This window comes from Planococcus citri, chromosome 4 (genome assembly GCF_950023065.1).
Source record: "Planococcus citri chromosome 4, ihPlaCitr1.1, whole genome shotgun sequence".
Taxonomy (NCBI): Eukaryota; Metazoa; Arthropoda; class Insecta; order Hemiptera; family Pseudococcidae; genus Planococcus; species Planococcus citri.
The window spans coordinates 39023713-39043740 of record NC_088680.1 but is presented as its reverse complement, the minus strand read 5'-3'; the positions used below and the strand labels follow the sequence as shown (position 1 = coordinate 39043740).

The following is a 20028-nucleotide window of genomic DNA, read 5'->3' as shown; positions in this document are numbered from 1 at the left end:
GATAAACACCCAAGTACCCAAGTCAAATAATCAAATTAATAGTTTCTGATTTTGTAATCAATTTTTTTTAGTGATTTTGTGATTTATTTTCAATTTAAAATAAAGATTGGAAAAGTTGAGAACTTTTCTGAAAATATTTTCTTCGTACAAAAATTAATTCCTTTGTAAATTCGTTTTAGCTTTACACTAATAATGACATCTTTAGCAAAATCTTGGATGTAAAAATTGAAGAAGGGAAAAAAACAATCTGAAACTCTTTCAAAAAATTATATGAAATTAATTTAAGCCTGATTCGTAGAAGAAATTTGAAATTTTCAACAAAAAAATGGACATACATGAAATAAAATAAAAAATAACTAAATAAGATGAATTTAAATCATAAATTTATTCAGCGTTTCCGCTTAATATCAATATTCTATAAAATTACTAGTACAACATTGTTTATCGTTGGAAGTTCATAAACGTTACACTTATTGCTGGGATAATTCAGCTTGGGATTGTAATTCAGCAATAGGGGATTTGGGTTTTTGTGAAGGCAATTCATTTTGAGAATATACAGTGTTCTGGGGTCCTTTCTGGTATGGGTCAACTGATGCTTTGGTGAACAAGTAAGCACCATTGACTCCTCTACTGTATGGACGTTGGGCATTCACTTCGAGGTAGTAGTTACCAGTGTACCTGAGAAAGAAATTTTCCAAATTAATTTTTTTTTCTTAGATTACAAAACTGATATTTTCTTAATACGAGGACTGTTTACTTTTGAGATACAGCTTCACCCATGATTTCGGAATGCTCGACGAAAGTTTTCTGGGCCAAGAAATCAGTCCAGGAAGTAGCTGGTTTGGCGACAAAACCGTGAGTAGCTTTGTTGGCCGATTCAATGTAGTATTCTAAGGCAAGACGGTGGCTGCAGGTGTTTTTTTCTGTGAAATTACCAAAGACCTTTTTAATAAGGTGAAGTGGTGAAGGAAACATTGCTTGATATTGTGAAAACTGGGTAAGTATAGGTATGGTACCTATCTCTAGACCTTCATTTTAAGGAGCGTAATACTTACGAATCAGGGTCTTGTTTTCACAAGCTTTTTGTATGCGTCCTCCACTGGGTAAAAAGTTGATATCTCCGACTAATTGTTGCATTCCAAAGACTCCACGGTTGGTCATAATGACATCGATGAATTTAGCGTCACCTTTCTTCAATCTATAATTTTCTCCCAACAGGCTGAATAATAAACCAGACGGGTCCAAAGCTAATACAAAAAAAAAAAAACAATAATCAAACTTAGCATTTCATAATAACGATAGATTAGGTATTATTATTTTTGATTGGATTCTATGTAGATGGGAGCAGGAGGTGGTGAACATGCGAGTCAATCAACCCTACCTGTAATTCTGGCGGGTTTCTTGGGTAATTTTCTAGCAGCTAAACCAGCAATGTGAGCTCCAAAACCAAAACCAGTTAAACGAAGTTTGTCGTAGTCCATTCCATTCATACCAACCAGGGTATTTTTGATCATGTCACTGACGATGGTGGCCAATTCAGGTACGGTACCAATAACGTTTTGCAAATAAAAGCAGTTAGCGTAATCGTCCCAGTTGACGGAGATTACATTCATTTTGTTTCCACGAATTCCATAGGCTGTTGGCAAGCAATACAGGTGTCAAATTAGCATGGACTTATACAGATTGGTAGATTATAGGTGAGTTGAAAATACAAGAATGCTTACTGAAAGCTAATTCAGCTGGTTGGAAGGCTTTTTCGGATTGTAATCTGCTGCTGATTAAGATCTGGGTTGGTAATTCAGGGTCGAAGTAGGGGGTGATTTTCACATTTTGAGAAGCATCCCATGTGATGTTTTGGCTAGGCATGCTGCAAAAATTGAATCATAATTTCATAACTGTGTTTTTAACATTGTCAGTAAATGACTGAAAAAAATGTTTGGAGTTTGGGAAATTTTTTATTCAACAGTTTCAATCAGTTTTGATGATGATTTCTTAAAAACCAAGAAAAATACAATGCTAATCACACTATCAACTTGAGAAACTTGTGGGAAATTTCAGGTGATAAATTTTTGGCCAAAATATACAAATGAAGTCTATTCTCCCTATTAAGAAATCTATGACCATTAAGTAGAGGTGAAAGTAAAAAGTGAGTAAGGTACCATTAAAATTTGTTTTAAAGAAGCAGAAAGTAAGTATTTCATCACAACACAATCTAAAAATTTCATTACTTTTTTTCGACCCTCAAAAATTATTTTCTGCATTGTTATTGGTTTTATCATTAAATTGTAGGCAAGGTCCTAGGCCAAAATTTTGTTGTTAAATTGAAGAAAGGACCCTTGCAAGATTTTTTGAAATCAAAATCTCACCAACATCAAAATTACCTATAAAAATTTCAAATTTGAAAAATACCTAAGTACATAGAAATAGTACATATCAGAAAAAAGGTTAAGATTTTTCACTTTTTTTCTCTCTCTCTCCTAATGTTTGATGGGGATAATTTTTTTAATAAGTCGGTGCAAAAATAAATACTCAAGTATAACCTATGTTCAAAACAATGCTTCGAAATTTACCATTTTTTTTTCAAGTTCAAAATTCATTTTTTTTGTGACCCATTTTTAAAAAACTTGAATTCTGAACGCAACAATTTCCACACCCAATTAAAATTTAATATCTTTCAATTTACCTATACAGAGTGAACTTGATTCTGTTTTTTTCCACGAATAACCCCTTGCAAGATATTTTATCCATAGGTAATCCGAGTTTGGCTTCGTAAGCCAAGTGCTCAGGGGAAGCTTGTTCTCCTTCATCAGCCGATTTAATTTGATCTTGATTCAGTTTTAAAGCATTGATTAAATTTTGCTGATTCTGGTCACGAGTAGGAAGTTGACTATCGTCTGCTATAAGTAAAACACAAAACAAAAAAAAAAACACAAAATTTTAGGAGCAACAGTGTGAAATTTTTTCGTTAAAATTAAAAAAAATATATATATAAAGCTAACTTGCTGAAGCAGCAGCAACCAACAATGAAAGTACGAAGACACGAAACATTTTACAGTCTTTCGATCACATAAAAAAACTACAAACTGAACAGAGAGGATGCTGCGATCTTATTAATATTAAGTTGCATCTTGAAAAAAAATCATTAAATTGATGCAAAACATGACGTATGACAATTACCCGGACACTATCCCCTATAATCGATTTTAATAATAAGTGATAATATTAGCTGTACCGAGAAATTCGCTATTACAGACACGTGTAAAAGCTAAACAAAGTATTCATCGTTGATTATTGTATTATTTTCAATGTCCATATAGATAGGTACCTAATTGCTTTTGAACCTTTGAATTAAATTAATGCAATTTTTTCTCAAACACGTGTGAATCAAACGAGAGAGAAAATATTGCGATGGGTGATAATGTAGATGATTGACGCGGTTTACGCAGAATTCGTGTCAATTACCGGTTCGCCGACAGATAATGTATAAAAAGTAAATTATCTCGGTAAAGATCAAAGGTGTCTTGTGAACAATCAAGTTGGTGGGTACGAATTAATACATTGCAATACGGATCCCAATATAACCATATCATAATGATCGTTTGATTTTTCCCTCCTGAAAAGTTATTTTTTCGAGGTGAGTTAATTAAAAATTGACGAAGTATGAAGTAGGGTACTAAAAAGGAATTTGAAAATCAATGGGCCAAAAAATGTGACACCTCCTTCTCAGATTTTTAAAAATTTTACTCTTTGATAATCTCATCACGATTTTCGTCACAGATATTTTTTTTCAAAGTTTTGAGTCGTGCCAGAGGTTTGTTCAAGATCATCTGGCATTAGTTTTATAGGACACTCTCAGTATTTTTACAGACACCTTTTCAAGGCGCCGTTTTCATTACACACAGCTTTCGTTTTTCGAAGAATGATAACAACAATAAATAATAATTAATAATTTTATTTATTTATTTGTTCTTCAAAAGTGCACATTAGATAAAAGCTACATATTGACAGCAATACACAAGACTTCTTTAATGTAATTCGATAGTATCCACATAATATGAACCCTGAACCCTGTAAACCATGAAAATACCGTGGATTAGCGGCTACTCGAAATGAAAAATATCTTGAAAAATCCTAAATTAATATAACATAGGTACTGTACTTTGGTGATATGCCATAGCCCATCATCGAGACATCGCTGTAATTACATTCGTTGAATAAATACTTTAGCTGGCTATCGCATTTCACTCCGATATAAGAATTCGAATTGGATAACGAGTCAAAAAAATAATCATCACAAACCGCGTGACTGCATAAATTTGCATCACGTACTGAAAAATTAATACGAGCTTGAAAAACTACCTATATGCAACTCGAAGATATTGCCTACCCATAAATTAATACAGATACTTTTTTTTAAAAAAAATAGTGGATTGGTAGAGTGTAGGTCTAGGTATGTACCTGTATCATTAACACATTGAGGCTGCAAAAGACCCCCATTCATGTAAAACGTCGCATGTCCCAATAGATTCAAAGGAGCACCTTTTTCTCCTACTGTACAGTGGATAATTTGCACAAAATCCGCATCAGTATCGCTAAGTCTTTGAGAAGCAGGCAGGTAATTATAACAATTACCTTGCGGATCGATAGCTGTAATCAGTGACAGTGTGTGATTTAATAAAAGACGTAAAAAAACACGCCATCGAGAAGGTCATAATAATGCACTTATTATCGTTGTAAAAATATCGCCTTGGGTTCCTGAGAAATATATTGCATAATCGATAAGCTATCGGTAAAAATACATGTGGCTATTTAATTTGTATGTTTCTTGAACAAGCATCTTTTGATATCAAACATTAAAATATTCCTGCAAATCGCAACTTAATATTGAGGTACATAAAATCAGACTATATTGCAATTTTATTATTCAAATTTATGAATTGTAAGCTCTCTTAATAAGTTTAGGATGGGGAAAAATTACAATTTTATGAAACACTTTAGATTTACTAGATAATTGTTTTAATTTTTTTTCAAATCTTTCTTTCAACTGATTTGAGCGTCGTTTTAATTTTTCAGAGTTGAAATATTTTTTTTTTTTTAATTTTATTTTTCAATTCGAAACTTTTTTTTTAGTTTTTTTTTCAAACAGGGAGATAATTCTTTAGAACTAACTAATATGAGCTGAATCTCAATTTAAAATTCAATGCAAAAAATTAAATTGTTGTAAGATTGGATCTTTTTGTTATTTTTTGATTCTTAATGATTGTTTCAAACACTTCTTATCTTAATGCGATTAAAACACTCAAAAATTTACAAGTTTGAAACTTTCTTAACCACTCCCTCCCCTTTCGAAAAAATTAAAAACATTTTTGCTGCTTAATTCTGTTTTTTTTTTTTTTTTTAAAGTTTACTTATACGACATTTTTTTGAATTTTGAAAAGTATATTTTTATCAATTTTTTAAATGTTTTTAGGTGTATTTTTTTTCAACAAATCCTGAAAGACTTTGATTTTTTATATTTTAAGGGGAATAAGAGGGAAATATAAAATTATTATTGTTTGGTTCAAAATATTTTTACAAATTTTATAAAGTCATTTTCCAGTTTTTTGAATTAAATTATTTTTGTTTTTTTTTCCTTTTTTTTGAACCTGATCCTACACAATACACTTCATACCTACATTTCAAGGCATGAAAGATGTGAAATAACTGAATAAAAATACACACGAAGTTACCTAATATTTTTCCCAACTTGGGTCGTATTTTTTTACCAGCAAATCCGACAACCTGACCGCCGACACTGAATCCAATGAAATGCATGTGTTTTGGATTAGCCCCTTTTTTAATCATTTGGTTCCCAAAAGTAGCAACAATTGAGCCCAACCGAGGTGTGGTGTTATTCCGTGAATAATACAGGTTAAAATTAGCGTACGAGTACCAATCGACGATCACTAAATTGATTTCTTCTTTCGATAGCAATTCTGAAATATGTATAGAAATCTAATTTAGTACTAGGCGAGAGATAGATAGGTACTTGGTATCAGACCCCATAAAAAATGTTATCCTGTCCACGAACTTTTAATGAATAATTATTACTTGAAGTCAGAATTCTGACAGATTCGTTGTAATGTTGGCTGTACCCAGGAACATAAAGCACCACGGGCAAATACTGGTTGAAGTATTTTGAATTTTTAATACTGTTACGAGCATCGTGAGTGTTCAATTTCTCCGGAATTGAAGGATTTTTTCTGAAAGCAAAAATCAAACGAGGTCATCGATCTACAAATTTTTTGAAATCTTGCTCAGTAGGTAATAAAATATAAAGATCTTACTTACTGAGTGAAAAGTAAAAAAGTGACGTTTTCTTGGGAAATATGATTCTTGGGTACGTTTTCTAATTTGATTTTCATATGAAGGGCTGCATTTATAAGTTTACCTTTAGTTTGACACACCTTGAATGATGTAATACCTTGAATATCAATAATAGCTTGTGTTTGAGCTCCTGAAAGAATGTTGATTAGTCAAGTAGGTCCTTACCTATTTTTAAATAGAATGAAAACTATACGTCAGTACAACTTACTACTCAATTTATCAGCTTCGTTTGATTTCAAAAAAATCATGCACAAAAAAAATAACGTTAAACGAAACATTATCGCAGAGTTTATACTTATCTGGTTTGAGTTTTAAGCATTACTGATGTTTTTCATCTAGGTGCATGAGGTATATGGTATCACGGATTATATCACGATACAAAGATGTTTACTTTGTGCAAGATATTTCTGACGAAGTCGATGATTCTCGAGAAAAAATTAGGTGTGTGTAGGTATTTCACTGAGAATGTGTTTATTTTTCAATACATAAGGTTACAATGATAAATTAGGAATGAAATAATAAAATACTCGAGTACCTAGGTAATCGTTTAATAATCTGCAACTGAACAATAAGGAAATCATTTTGGATTTTGTTCAATCTCATGCACGTATTTCAATTTTCGGTATCGATCTTTTCATGTGTTTCGTAGAATTTTTCTTCGAGCAGTTCATTAGTCTCAATTCGAGTGGGTATTTGTTCCGAACGTGTAAATTAAGTTGCCTAACCTGCCCCTGTATACTCATGAATACATATGTATACGCATGGGCAAAGATCAACACATTATTGTAATTTGCGAGTTCAAAGATAATGTACATTATTCTTTTCAAGAACTCAAATAAATTCTTAACTGCTTTGAGCAGCTACAGAGCGAAAACTCGAGCTCTGAATCATCAGTGAGAGTTGATGAAAATATTAATTTGAAGTTTTAAAATCAACACGAAACAGAAAAATTCAGCAGAATTTTTATCTCCAAGTTACACATAAAAAAAAATCATAATAATAAATTGTTAAAGAAATACCTACTTTCATTAAGGAATAATAAACCAAGCAGGCTAAGATCATTCAAAAGAGGAAGAAGGAATTACTTGAGAAATAGGTACATATATATATTATTTTAATAATTTTCCTATGATACCTTCTTATTGTTGGACTTTTTACGCCATTGTGTTTACAAAATACATTCCAGTGATGCTGCAACAGATGTTTTAAAAGCAAAAATGATGAAAAAATGTTTTCTATACCTACCTATCTTTTTTTTCATTTTCTAATGTGCTCCAAAGATACGTCAAGATCAAAAATATAATTTTAAAAGACTATTTAGAAAATCTTGTCTGGCTGTCCCGGTAAATTTCCCCCATTTTATGCCATTTTTTCGACAAAAAAAACTTTTTTGGTATGGTAGTCAAGTTACAGGTTTTAAAAGTAAACCTCAAAAATTCTAGTTGCTCAATTGGATTCTTTTAGAACTTCTTGAGAAAATACTCACTTCGTTGGGACATCGTAAGTTAAAATGACCGTATCATTAAAATCGCATTGATTGTTCAGATAATCTTGGTAACTATCGCATTTGTATCCTTTCAATGGACTTTTATTCAGCAACGATAAATAAAGATACACTTCGCACAACATATGACTACAGCCAGCCATCAAAGGGACTGTTGGAAAATAATGGAAGTTGAGTCTGTTAATGAGCTTAAAGACCTAAACTGATTTTAATAACTAGGGTTATAATAAGGTACTTGATTGTACTGCTGACTCACCTGGCTGATGACGACAGTACGGTTGTAGAAGACCTCCATTCATGTAAAAGGTTGAGTCACCTGTTATATTCAATGGCATGCCATGTGAACCAACAGTGCAATGAACGATTTCTACGTAATCGGCATCCTCTTTGGAGATTCTTTGATCAGGAGGTAAAAAACTAAAGCAACTGCCTTGAGGGTCGTAAGCTGCACAAGAAAAGTTAATTTTTGAGGTAACCTGACATTTTTGACAGTAAAACCTTGCTTCATGCCCCTTCAAATCCGATGAGTGGCAAATTCATTAACATAGGTACGCGACGCGACGACTTATACCTACGAGTACACCTAATGATCTGCGAATCTGGTTTATCTGCTACTTCTCCTCCCCCTCTTTCCACATAATATACCCAAGTCGATAAGTACGATTTACCTGTAATCCTTCCAACTTTCGGGGTAACCATTTTAGCAGCTAAAGCAACAGCTTGACCTCCTGCACTATGACCTATCAAATGGATCTTTTTGCTGTCGGTTCCGAAATCGATTAATTTCTGCACGAATTTTCCAATAATCTGGCTCAGTATAGGAGTTGTCACATTTCTCGAGTACATGAATGTTGAAAAAGCGTAAGAATCCCAATTTGTGATGATCAAGTTGATATCTTTTCTGCTTAATAGAACTTGAAAATTTATTATTGAGTCAGTATGCATATGCTGTGTTGAACAAAAAAAGAAAGGATATTTCTATGAATGATACTGAAGACTTCAGAGAACTTACTGTTGACAAATGACAATCCTCCTAGATGCCATGTTTCGTGTAAACCATGAACGTAAATGACTGTTTCTCTCGAGATATTGAAATCTGACCCTGAGAGCGTTTCATTCATATTGTCAGATATTAAAATTTTTTGGTTTCCAGGCGTTGTCCTGAAATCAAATCAAAGCAAGCTTCATTTCAACGAAATAAATAAGAGGGTGTGTCATTAGAATTTTGGGAAATGATGAATAGATTTACTCACTGCGTGAATAATAAAAAAGAGACGCTTTTTTCTGTAATGGTTCGAGATGGTGTACCCATCATGGATTTATTGGCCATCATAGCTTCGTGCATTTTCACCCCAAAAGCTTGGCATTTGCGAAATGACGAATATTGCTCGTCGTTAATTAAACGTTCAATTCCTGAAACTAAATCAAAGAAAGTTATAGGTAGGCTACTTGGCTCATACAGAAAAAAATGATAAAACTACATAGGTATAATAAGGCTTTTGACGTATTGCGGGTTGCATATCGGTTTGCCTGAACTTTATCGGTTTGGTGGGCATTCTTATCAGTGAGTATCAAAATTCCATATTTTGAGCAATTTTCACAAGGTGTTTTTGAAATTTATAGCTTTTATTTAGTTTTTCCTTCAATTTTAAACACTGTTAAATCCTGTGATGGAAAAATATCCGCTCTTTGTCAAGGTTCAAAGACGTTTTGTCAAGTTCTTTAAAACTCGACGAAGAGAGGATCTTTTTCCATTACAGGGTTTAACAGTGTTTGAAATTGAAGAAAAATCTAAATAAAAGCTATACATTTCAAATACACCTTGCGAAAATTGCTCAAAATATGAAATTTTGATACTCACTGATAAGAATGCCCACCAAACCGATAAAGTTCAGGCAAACCGATATGCAACCCGCAATACGTCAAAAGCCTTATTATATCGACGTCGACACGTTCAAAGATTGAATTTGAATTTCAACTTACGTCCGATGTAATCTCCGGTCCCGTGAACGATCCCAATTAAAGATGTCATAAATGACAAAATTGTTGTAAGATTCATGGTTTCTACGAAATTAGGTACCTACCAACTCACACGAAATTAAACTACTCGTACCTACATTTATTTTTTCAAACAAAGCAATTCAAACTGTATGTAAAAAATATACCTACGTAGTTTTTTCCATTACTAGTTCTGTGACTTTGTCGTCATTTTTGTTGATAGAATAACGTTCGATAGGTAGGTAGCTAGGTACTAGGTAGAGGTACCTGAGTACCTGTTATCTTTCCTACAAACAGCAAAAATTTCAAGCTAAAATTCAACGAGTGATTTCGAAAATTGGCTGATAATTTTTTGAAACGTCATCGATTCATGATAAAACTTTTTTTTTTCTTTTTAGATTCAGTTTTGAGGCAATAAAATATTGTCGAGAGAGTGAAACTGTCAAAATGAAAATTTGTTTTTGCTAAATCAAAAGGAAAGGGTCAACTGAACACTTAGTACATATAAATAGGAGTTATGAAATTGGAACAATGCCATTTACTCCTTAATTTTTTTACGAGAAATCAAATCTACTCGAGTGTGTGGCTTTTTTGTATTTTTTGTTCATACCTGACAAAAACTTTTAAAAATTGGAAAATTTGTTGAGAGAAAATTATTTTAGAAATCAAACTTGAGACGAAATGAAATCACAGGGTGTTTAACAGTCCTATATTTATCCTGAATTTGTCCTCTTTTTTTGCTCATGTGTGGGTCTTTCTTTGAGATCAAACATTTCAAATTTCCTGTCTGAAAAAATTTTGACCAGTCAGAGGAAGGAAATGACCCTGATAATAGTCTTTTGTAGGTAGAGGTACTCGTACATACTCATTTATGTCGAATTCATCAACTTCGGCCGAGAACTTGAGAAACAGTAAGTTGAAAAATATTTTTATTTTTTTGTTAAATTTTAATTTTTTGGCATTGTAGGCGCTTGACGAGAAAGGTCTTCAAACCGGTTAAAATTTTGAGTCCGAACAAAACTAATCCAAAACAAAATTTAAAAATTCCCAATCACTCAGAATTTTAGTATTGTTTGAGTCGATTTCTTGATTTCGAGGAATTTTAAAAAACCAAATTTGAAATAAAGACGAAGAAAATGTTATCCACAATTGAACCATAAAAAGTTTAATTGATTCGTATAGGTAGTTCTTTTATATCAAATCACCCCCTTGATACCCTAAATCGATTCGAACTCGTTTCATATATCATTTTGAGTAGTTCTGGTTCTTCCAGGTAAGTTTGAAAAGTTTCTAAACGGATATTTACACCAATTAGGCAAAAATTGTCATGATAAAATTTTTCCGATTGAAATAAAATTTATTATTGAAATAATAGGTAGGTACCTAACATAAAATTATCATGGGGCTTGTTAGGCCTCTTCGACATCAGGGGCAGGAGGGTGATCTGTATGGACACAGTACGAACCTTTGAACCTATAAAAATTGTAAGAAGGTATGATTACGTAATTGATTAGTTATCATATAGGTAATAATGCTTGTTGGCATATACAAAGTGTGCTCAGTAAAAATATGAATAACTTACTTTGTCGGGACATCATATGTAAGAGTTACTTTATCGGAAAAATCGTAATCTTTGGGAGAATTGCTTAGAAATCCAGCACATTTGATACCCACCAAGGTACTTTTTTTCATCAATGATTCAACTAAATATGGTCCACAAAGTAAATGACTACAGAGTGCGACGTTTGATACTTGAAAATAAAACAAAAACAAATTAAAAGTACATAATTAGGTATGTACGTATATTTTTTTAATACCTACGATGAGAACACTCGATGTGAAATTTCAAAAAAAAAAAAAAAAATGATCACTTACTGTTAGTAAATTTAGCACATTGAGGTTGTATTAATGCACCATTCATATAAAACGTTATATCTCCTTTCAGTTGAGGAGATAAAGCTTGATGATATACGGTGCAGTGGATGACTTGTACGTAATCAGCATCATCAGCAGAGAGTATCTGATTCGGAGGCGACAAAAAATAATTGAAGTAGTCTCCCACTGGATCAAAAGCTATCAACATATCATATTGCTTTAGTAGATTTTCAAAATTATAAGTATACCTCGGTAGGTACCTATTTAAAATTTCTTCGAAAATATTTACCAGTAATTCTTCCTACTGTGGGACGTATCTGTTTAGCAGCCAATGTCACTGCTCCACCTCCATCGCTGTATCCGATTAAATGGATCATTTTACGATCAGCTCCGGCATCGATTAAACTTTGCACAAAACCAGCAATAATCTTACCCAATCGAAAGAGTGTGTCAAATTCGACATAAATCACGTTGTAGGACGAATACAAATCCCATTCGATTATTACTATGTTGATATCTGTCCTTGGAAGGAGATCTTCGTTCACATGAAAGAACAAGATTTAATCAATATCTACTTACATTTTCAGAATGTGAATGCAGCGATCGGAGGTACAAACCAACTTATCAAGAAAAGAAATACCTACTAGATGTGAAGTTAGATGCATATTTTGTGTATGATGTGTTGTATCCATGGCAAAAAATTACAGTCTCGTGATGGGGATCAAACCCAGACTCGCGTATTTCTTTTTTAGAAGAGTTTTCGAATAATGTTTTGTGAATATCGGGATTCTTTCTGTAAAGATGATTATTCACGCATATCTACGTATTTAAATTTCCAGAAAATGTGCAAAACGTAACTGTAGGTAGGTAAATAGGTATATGTTCCACAAGTGTGTAGGCTAGAGGCTACATACCTCGTATATAAAAAGAACTTCACATCTTTGCTACTTAAAGGAGTTTCAGGCACATTCGGATAAGATGAACCTAGCGCTTGAGTTGATTTGATCTCAACTTCGGTGATATGACTCTTTATAAAATAGTTGAACTGCGAGAAGTACACAATTATTCGGTCAATTACAGCTGTGAAAAAAAAATGAAAGTAGGTAATGTGGACGTATTTAGGCACCCACGTTGAACGAATGAATTTCTTCATACAGGTATGCCTATGAAGGGTCCAAGGAATGAACGAAAAACCAATGCAAGTTTTCTTTTCCTCAATAAATTTCAGCCATGGGTTAGAATTGAAGAATTGTGTTTTGGTTTATGAGATGAATAGCATAGAAAAAGGCGTTCAGCAAAGATGAATCATAATATCCAATGAAAATTGAAAAAATGAACTTGCCTGTTTTTTCCTTGGACCCCACATACGGAATAATTTTTATTTACGTCCATATTGATATCCATCTGAGATGCCAATAATCAATAAGCAAGCGAATGTTGAAAATATCACAAGTTTCAGTCTCATTTTCACAACTAATTGAAGAATTGGCAAACCATCACTCCATCAAACCTACACACCCTAGACCTAAATGGTCTCTCAGAATGACGAAATTGCTCACCCCCCCCCAAGCTTTGATAATCCAAGTAAACGATAAAAATATGGTAAAAATAAGTACATAGATAACTTGACCGCAAACAGCGATTAATACACGACCTCGACTTTTCATGTAGGTAGGTTTTTCGTAGGTATTCAATACTTCATAGTCACAAAAAAAGAACGATTCACGCCAAAACATTGGTTTTAATTTTTATACCGTAAGTATACTTAGGTATGTAAAATGAGCTGGCATGCGCACCCGTCATTTTGCTTATTTTTGACAATTTCGATACTCAGAAAATATGAAAACAAACTTCTCCGATTATTAAACGGATCTTATTGTGCATTTACATCTCAACCACCTTAATCTTTAATAAATTTTTATGAAATTAGCTGTACCTAATGGCCCGCGTTTTCTAAAAACAAAAAAGTTACGCCAACAATAATTTGCTAAGAAAGTATCCTTTATATTTTAAAATACTGGAGGAGGAGGGTAATCTGTATTAACACAATACGAGCCTTTGAATCTGAAAAAAATAACACGATCATCATCATTACATTATCATCATTCATCATACAACACCTAACAATATAAGTAGGTACCTATTTAAATAATTAGTAGAGAAAAAACTTACTTCGTGGGAACATCATAAGTGAGAATTACTTTATCAGAAAAATCGTAATCTTTAGGGTAACGACTAAGGAACCCAGCACATTTAATGCCCATCAAAGTGTCATTTTTCTTCAAAGATTCATTGAGGTATGAATTACACGTGACGTGACTACAGTACGCAATTATTGTTACTGCAGGAAACAGAATAAAAATTAGGAAGAGATACAACTTACGAAAAACAGCTTGGATCATGAATTCAACTGAAAAATTTGCTTTTAAAAATCTCCAATTTCAAAATTTAGATTTTTTTTTAAATTTTAAGCTCCGTTTTCGAAAAATTTGACGAAAAAAATAATAGAAAAACAGCGTTTTAAAAAAACCATGTTTTGACGTTTTTATATTTTAAAAAAAGTACTTGATTTAAAAATTTTTTAATTTTCTGAATAATGGCCCGATTTGGTGAACAACCTATTGATCACAAAATAAAATTTTCTGCACTAATTTGATTGGAGAATCTGATTTGTCTTTTTAACAACGAATGTCTTTCGACTCTCAAATTTTTCATGAGTAGATAATAATACACTAGTCTGTACAATAACTGTCTTACGACGGATCATAAAACCTGCCTACTCTGCTATAATTGAAAATTATCACTTACCGTCGGTATAGTTGGCACATTGAGGCTGTATTATGGCACCATTCATGTAAAAAGTAATATCACCTTTGATTTGAGGACGTAAACCTTCCTTGGAAATGGTACAGTGGATGATTTGTACGTAATCAGCATCGCCAATTGAGACTCTTTGAGTTGGAGGTAAGAAGTTAAAAAAATCTCCTACTGGATCGAATACTGTGAAAGTCGAGTAGGATTACAAAAATATGCTCTCATAATCAGGGTTGGATATTTTTTTCTTCAAAAAAACCCAACTTAAATATGCGCTTGAAAAATTCTCTAAAAAATGTCAAGAATGTTCTAAAACGTAAAAATATTCCTTTACGATATGGGTGTTGTTTTACAGGAAAATTCGTCTATTTCTTCTAATCGATTTTGTTTTTGTTTTTACTCTGATTTTTTGGAAAATTTTGTGGAAAAAAATGAAAAAATCAGCCTAATAAGCATAGTTGCATTGGATAAATTTATTATTCCCTAAAGATGTGAAAAATTCTTTAAAAACAAAATTCCCTTAATTCCTGAATATACTTTTTTATGCTCTTATTGATTCATTTTACTAAACATTCTGTAGGTAACATAAAAATCCGAGAGCCCCATTTCATCAACTGTTGGGTTTCAAAATAAATGTGGAAAAATTAATTTTCAAAACCACGATTTCGACCAAAAAAAATAACAAAAATCTCAAAAAGTGCGAATTGCCAGGTGAAAATTTCAGAATCTTGAATTTTGGTCATTTTTCAACTTCCATCACGTTTTGACTTTTTGAAGCACACTCATTTTCACTTTATCAAGGCACCTTCCAAGTTAGTATTAAAAAACTCAATTACCTAGGTAGTAGGTACCTACCAGTCAGCCTTGCAACTCTTGGATGTATTTTTTTGGCAGCTAATGCCACTGCTTGAGCACCATCACTAAGTCCCATCAAATTCATCTTCTTACGATCAGCTCCGGCGAAGATTAGAGTTTCCACGAAATTGGCAATAACATCGGCCAGTTTGAATATTGTGGAAAATATCACGTAAAATCCGTCAAAAAATGTATACGAATCCCAGACCACGATGATTATGTTGACGTCTTTCCGCGGTAGTAAAGCTTCATGTGTGAAAAATAATGTAGATAGGTAGTAGGTAAATAATTGTGTAGTGGGAACATGGTACCTACCTAATCATACAGGGTGCCCAGAAATATCGAGTACCCCTAAAAAAGTTTTCTACTAAAATACTTCGGGTGGTCACAGTGAATGATAATAATGATAGCACATGATTGGTTATTGGACTGGAGAGATAACATTCCACCAATCATATGCATCTATTTCACGTTGCCAACTTATATTTTTAACGAAAAACTTTCTTAGTGGTACTCGATATTTCTGGGCACCCTGTAGCCCAACTTGTAATAAAAATATTTCAAAATAATAAATACCTACAAGATGTAAAATTAGATGCCGAATCATCAAAAGTTCTATTATATCCATGGCAGTAAATCACAGTTTCGAGCTGAGGATCGAACCCAGCCAGGAGTAGTCTTCTTTTAGAATCCCCAGCGTACAGTATTTGAGGAATATCAGGATTTTTTCTACAAAAACCATTATTCAAGTTCGTCTCTACTGTACCATTATACTATTTTTACGAAGGCATTAGTAGGTAATGAAGAAGTTGGCTCTTACCTCGTATACAAATAAAAGCGCACGTTTCGGAAATTCAGAGGATACTGAGGTACATTTGGGTAAGGTGTGCCGGTAGCTAGATACAACCTAATCTTTGTGGCATTAATATGAGCTCGAATAAACGATGAGTACTGCATCGAGTACAGGAGTATTCGGTCGATTACGGCTATCAAAGAGAAAAATATCTAATATCAGAAAGGAATAATGTGAGGAACTTATATATTATGTCGTGGCTAATATTGAGATGGTCGTCCAGTAAATAATTTTTTTTTTTGATTTTATGACATCGGGATAGGTATCTACCTATACCCACCAAATTCAATTCATGTACGAAAATACGTAATTTTCTCACTTTTTTTACAGTTTTGAAACTACTCGTAACCAGTCTGGTTCTTTCTTATACTGTTTTGCTTCATGCGAAATTGTGAAAGTATTATAGTAGGTACCTACTTATTGATGAAATGGTTAATATTTACGTCCGTATTGGTATCCATATGAATGTGAGATGTTTATGATCAACAAAAATGCAAAGGTTGGAAAAACTAGACACTTGGTAATCATTTTCACTTTTGATTTAAAAAAATTTAAATACTTAAGAAAAAAACTTAATGCTTGAATCAAGTAAAGTTGAGCTATTCAAAAACATCAACCTTTCACTGGTGGTCATATAGGTACTAACCGCCATAGGTACCCAATGTGGACAATTTCTCGACAATGTATGTAAGTTAGGTATTGTAGTAGAACTACTTCTACTATTAGACTTACTTACTACGTAATCCAACTTTACGATAGGAAAGTAGGTATACCGAGAATAAAAATTAATGTAAGAAACAACACACAGAATCTTATTATGCTTACCTACTTGAGTAAGTATACTTGTATATAGGTATTTATAAAAATAAAATTGATATTCACGTCCATATTGATAGGCGTGTGAAGTATCAATGATCATCAAAGCGACCAATGTTGAGTGTAAAAAAAATGTAATTGCTGTTCTCATTCTGAGCCAAAAAAGACTACATACTCAAAACATTCGAAAACATTTCACTAAAAATTTGCCAATAAATTTGAACTTGACGTTTATATTTTCATACGTGGGTGAGAAAATAATACAGATGTTACAAAAATGTTTCTATATAATAACCTAAGACATGTCACCTTTTCACTTTTCTAATTCTGTGTGTAGTTTCATGTGAAAAAAGATAAGTAGGTCCTTGTTCGACGAGCTATCAGTTTTTTTTCTTTTTCAAAATAATACCTTCATAGTACGTAATCTTTATTTTACATTGTACAATAATAGATAATTTTACAGGAAACAAAGCAACCTTGAACTTAGATACGAATAGGAAAGGAGTTGCCAAGTTTTCGGTAAGTTTCAATTTAAGTAGGCATCCTAAGCCTCATTACAAGTACCTATAAATTACAAATTCAATATTCAAGATTCCTCAAAATTAACTTCAAGTGTTGGAATTCTTGATTATAAAAATGAACTTTTCAATTTAAACTTTACTCCTCTCATAATTATACCTATCATTGCAATAATCGAGTAAGAAGAGAACTGAAAAAACACATTGATCCAACGTTGAAATTATTCTTCAGTTCATCAAAATATTTCAGTTTGATGATTTACTATTGGAACGAGTATCAACACAGAATAATCCTTTGACACTGAAAACAATTCAAAACATATCTCTTAAGAAAATGCTAATACGATTGCAACATTTTTTTGGAAAAATAAGTGACTCACTGAGTAGGAACATCGTATGTAAGAATAACTTTATCTGAGAAATCGTAGTCCTTTGGAGAATTACTGAGAAATCCAGCGCACCTTATGCCCAACAGGGTACTATTTTCTTGCAAAGATTCGTTTAAATATGTGCCACATGCCCCGTGACTGCAATCTCCAATTGTGCTTACTCAAAACAAAATGTCAATAATAAGAATCCATTATTTCCATCATGTATTGTGTATCCAGTTTTTCGAACGTATACTGGTAGGTACCCAATTTGAACACTTACTGTCGGTATATTTACTGCACTGAGGTTGTATGAGGGCTCCGTTCATGTAGAATGTAACGTCTCCTATGACTTCTGGTGGCAGACCACGATTTGCAACAGTGCAATGGATGATTTGTACGTAATCAGCATCAGTAATCGATACTCTTTGAGTAGGGGGTAAAAAATTAAAAGAGCCTCCTGCTGGATCGAATACTGTGAAGAGAAAATGTATAATGTGTTAAAAAAAAATTAAGAAAAATTATAGCCCTACATTCAGTGCGTTTGGAATTTGATTATAACTCCTAAAAAAGAACGTTTAGGCAACTCATGCGACTTGCATCGTCAATATCAACACAGGAAAGGCATCGCAGTCTGTCACAGTGTTCTCGACTAACTCAATAAGGATCAAGGTTGAAATGAAATTGCTGAGAAAAGTTTGAAAATACTTTTTTTTCGTGTGAACATAACTCAGTTTTTTCAATACGAAAGATACCATAAGCAAACGTAACTGCTTGAGTAATCAAGACTAGTTGCCTACTCATCAGATGAAAGGAGGTAGGTGACTTATGAAACACCCTACACATCAGAATTAAAATTGAAAATTGATTTTTACCAGTAATTCTGGCCACCCTGGGGTATATCTGTTTACCAGCCAAAGCCACAGCCTCAGCGCCGTCGCTGAATCCAATCAAATGTATTTTCTTACGATCAGCTCCTACTTTGAATAAAGTTTGTAAAAAACGAGCGATAACTGTTCCTAATCTGAAAACTGTTATAGCTCCGGTGTAATTCAGGTCAAAGAACGAATACGAGTCCCATTTTATGATTATCAGGTTGATATTCTTTCTGGGAAGTAGAGCTTCAAACATTCGAAATAAACATTAAAAATATCACGGATTGACATAGGTAGAATAGAAGCCATCAGTAGGTATACCTACAGGAGGTAAAGATGAATGCTGAATTATCAAATGTAGAACCATATCCATGAGCGTATAAAACAGTATCAAGACTGGAATCGAATCCAGACAGCAGTAACCTCCTTTCAGAATCTCCCACGTATAATACTTCGGGTACATCAGGATTTTTTCTACAAACATGAACCTTGATAGGTATGTCAGAGTAAATATACGAGTACCTACCTACGCAGATCCGCCTTTGCTTACAAATACCTACCTACCCTACTCCAGTGCTTACCTGGTATACAAATAAAAAGGTATATCCTGATCTCTCAAAGGATACTGAGGTACGTTCAGATAAGGTACCCCAGTCAACAGAGCTAAGCGAATTAAAGTTGAATTGATGTGAGTGCCAATGAAGGAGGTGTATTGTTCCGCATACAGAATTACTCGATCAATAACGGCTAATTGAGAAAAACAAACAACAAAATATTTAAAAATTTGCGAACGCCTAGATAGGTACATAATATCTACTTATAATGCCTAATTAACATCATAAATGAAAAAGAAAAAACCTCTGCTTACGTCCATATTGATATCCATGAGTGTGTTTGATCAACAAAAGTACTAATGTTGAAAAAATCACACGTCTGATTTGCATTTTTAAAACTTTCATAGATACCTACATTCAAAAAACCTTTACAACGTTCGTACTTAAAAAGTTCATTTTCAACCATTAAAGTTTTTTAATCTTTCAACCATAAATTGACAAGCTTATCGTTAACCAACATGAATCAGCTGTTAAAAAAAATTGCGAAATGCAATAACTATATAGGTACCTACAAATAGGTAAGTGGTCAAAATTTACGATCCTCTGAACGCTTGGCAGCTACAGATTGGAAG

The 20028-nt window shown here is 33.0% G+C and overlaps 5 protein-coding genes across 9 annotated transcripts; all 5 read right to left on the bottom strand.

The window, feature by feature from the left end:
* Positions 1-366: 366 nt before the first annotated feature.
* LOC135842687 (phospholipase A1 member A-like) lies at positions 367-3159 on the bottom strand. 2 transcript variants are annotated; one of them, XM_065360266.1, is made up of 7 exons: positions 3000-3159; positions 2684-2897; positions 1725-1867; positions 1382-1636; positions 1056-1247; positions 758-923; positions 367-678 (listed from the first exon to the last, which is right to left on the bottom strand). In XM_065360266.1, exons 1-7 carry the CDS (start codon positions 3046-3048, stop codon positions 471-473), a joined length of 1227 nt encoding a protein of 408 aa, XP_065216338.1. In that variant the 5' UTR covers positions 3049-3159; the 3' UTR covers positions 367-470. The 2 variants fall into 2 exon arrangements, with proteins under 2 accessions (XP_065216338.1, XP_065216339.1); XM_065360267.1 differs by having other exon boundaries at positions 2684-2894; positions 3000-3151.
* Positions 3160-3936: 777 nt separating this feature from the next.
* Positions 3937-10110, bottom strand: LOC135842690 (lipase member H-like). Of its 2 annotated transcripts, XM_065360270.1 has the most exons (8): positions 9854-10110; positions 9124-9289; positions 8883-9031; positions 8539-8784; positions 8127-8315; positions 7853-8021; positions 6575-7557; positions 6331-6496 (listed from the first exon to the last, which is right to left on the bottom strand). In XM_065360270.1, exons 1-7 carry the CDS (start codon positions 9927-9929, stop codon positions 7521-7523), a joined length of 1032 nt encoding a protein of 343 aa, XP_065216342.1. In that variant the 5' UTR covers positions 9930-10110; the 3' UTR covers positions 6331-6496; positions 6575-7520. The 2 variants fall into 2 exon arrangements, with proteins under 2 accessions (XP_065216341.1, XP_065216342.1); XM_065360269.1 differs by lacking the exons at positions 7853-8021; positions 8127-8315; positions 8539-8784; ... (1 more) ...; positions 9124-9289; positions 9854-10110 and adding exons at positions 3937-4068; positions 4160-4328; positions 4459-4647; positions 5730-5975; positions 6091-6242 and having other exon boundaries at positions 6575-7485.
* Positions 10111-11204: 1094 nt separating this feature from the next.
* LOC135842688 (phospholipase A1 member A-like) lies at positions 11205-13291 on the bottom strand. Its single transcript, XM_065360268.1, has 7 exons — positions 13130-13291; positions 12658-12823; positions 12388-12536; positions 12033-12278; positions 11744-11941; positions 11451-11619; positions 11205-11341 (listed from the first exon to the last, which is right to left on the bottom strand). The coding sequence occupies exons 1-7, from the start codon at positions 13206-13208 to the stop codon at positions 11278-11280; spliced, it is 1071 nt and encodes a 356-aa protein (XP_065216340.1). The 5' UTR covers positions 13209-13291; the 3' UTR covers positions 11205-11277.
* A 239-nt stretch (positions 13292-13530) lies between these two features.
* Positions 13531-17378, bottom strand: LOC135845295 (lipase member H-A-like). Of its 3 annotated transcripts, none has more exons than XM_065363772.1 (7): positions 17091-17378; positions 16233-16398; positions 15993-16141; positions 15413-15658; positions 14552-14743; positions 13916-14084; positions 13531-13807 (listed from the first exon to the last, which is right to left on the bottom strand). In XM_065363772.1, exons 1-7 carry the CDS (start codon positions 17230-17232, stop codon positions 13753-13755), a joined length of 1119 nt encoding a protein of 372 aa, XP_065219844.1. In that variant the 5' UTR covers positions 17233-17378; the 3' UTR covers positions 13531-13752. The 3 variants fall into 3 exon arrangements, with proteins under 3 accessions (XP_065219844.1, XP_065219846.1, XP_065219845.1); XM_065363774.1 differs by lacking the exon at positions 17091-17378 and adding an exon at positions 16683-17000; XM_065363773.1 differs by lacking the exon at positions 17091-17378 and adding an exon at positions 16709-17000.
* A 117-nt stretch (positions 17379-17495) lies between these two features.
* Positions 17496-19905, bottom strand: LOC135842815 (lipase member H-A-like). The gene is made up of 7 exons (XM_065360463.1): positions 19711-19905; positions 19424-19589; positions 19168-19316; positions 18843-19088; positions 18251-18442; positions 17980-18148; positions 17496-17900 (listed from the first exon to the last, which is right to left on the bottom strand). The coding sequence occupies exons 1-7, from the start codon at positions 19799-19801 to the stop codon at positions 17846-17848; spliced, it is 1068 nt and encodes a 355-aa protein (XP_065216535.1). The 5' UTR covers positions 19802-19905; the 3' UTR covers positions 17496-17845.
* Positions 19906-20028: the final 123 nt, after the last annotated feature.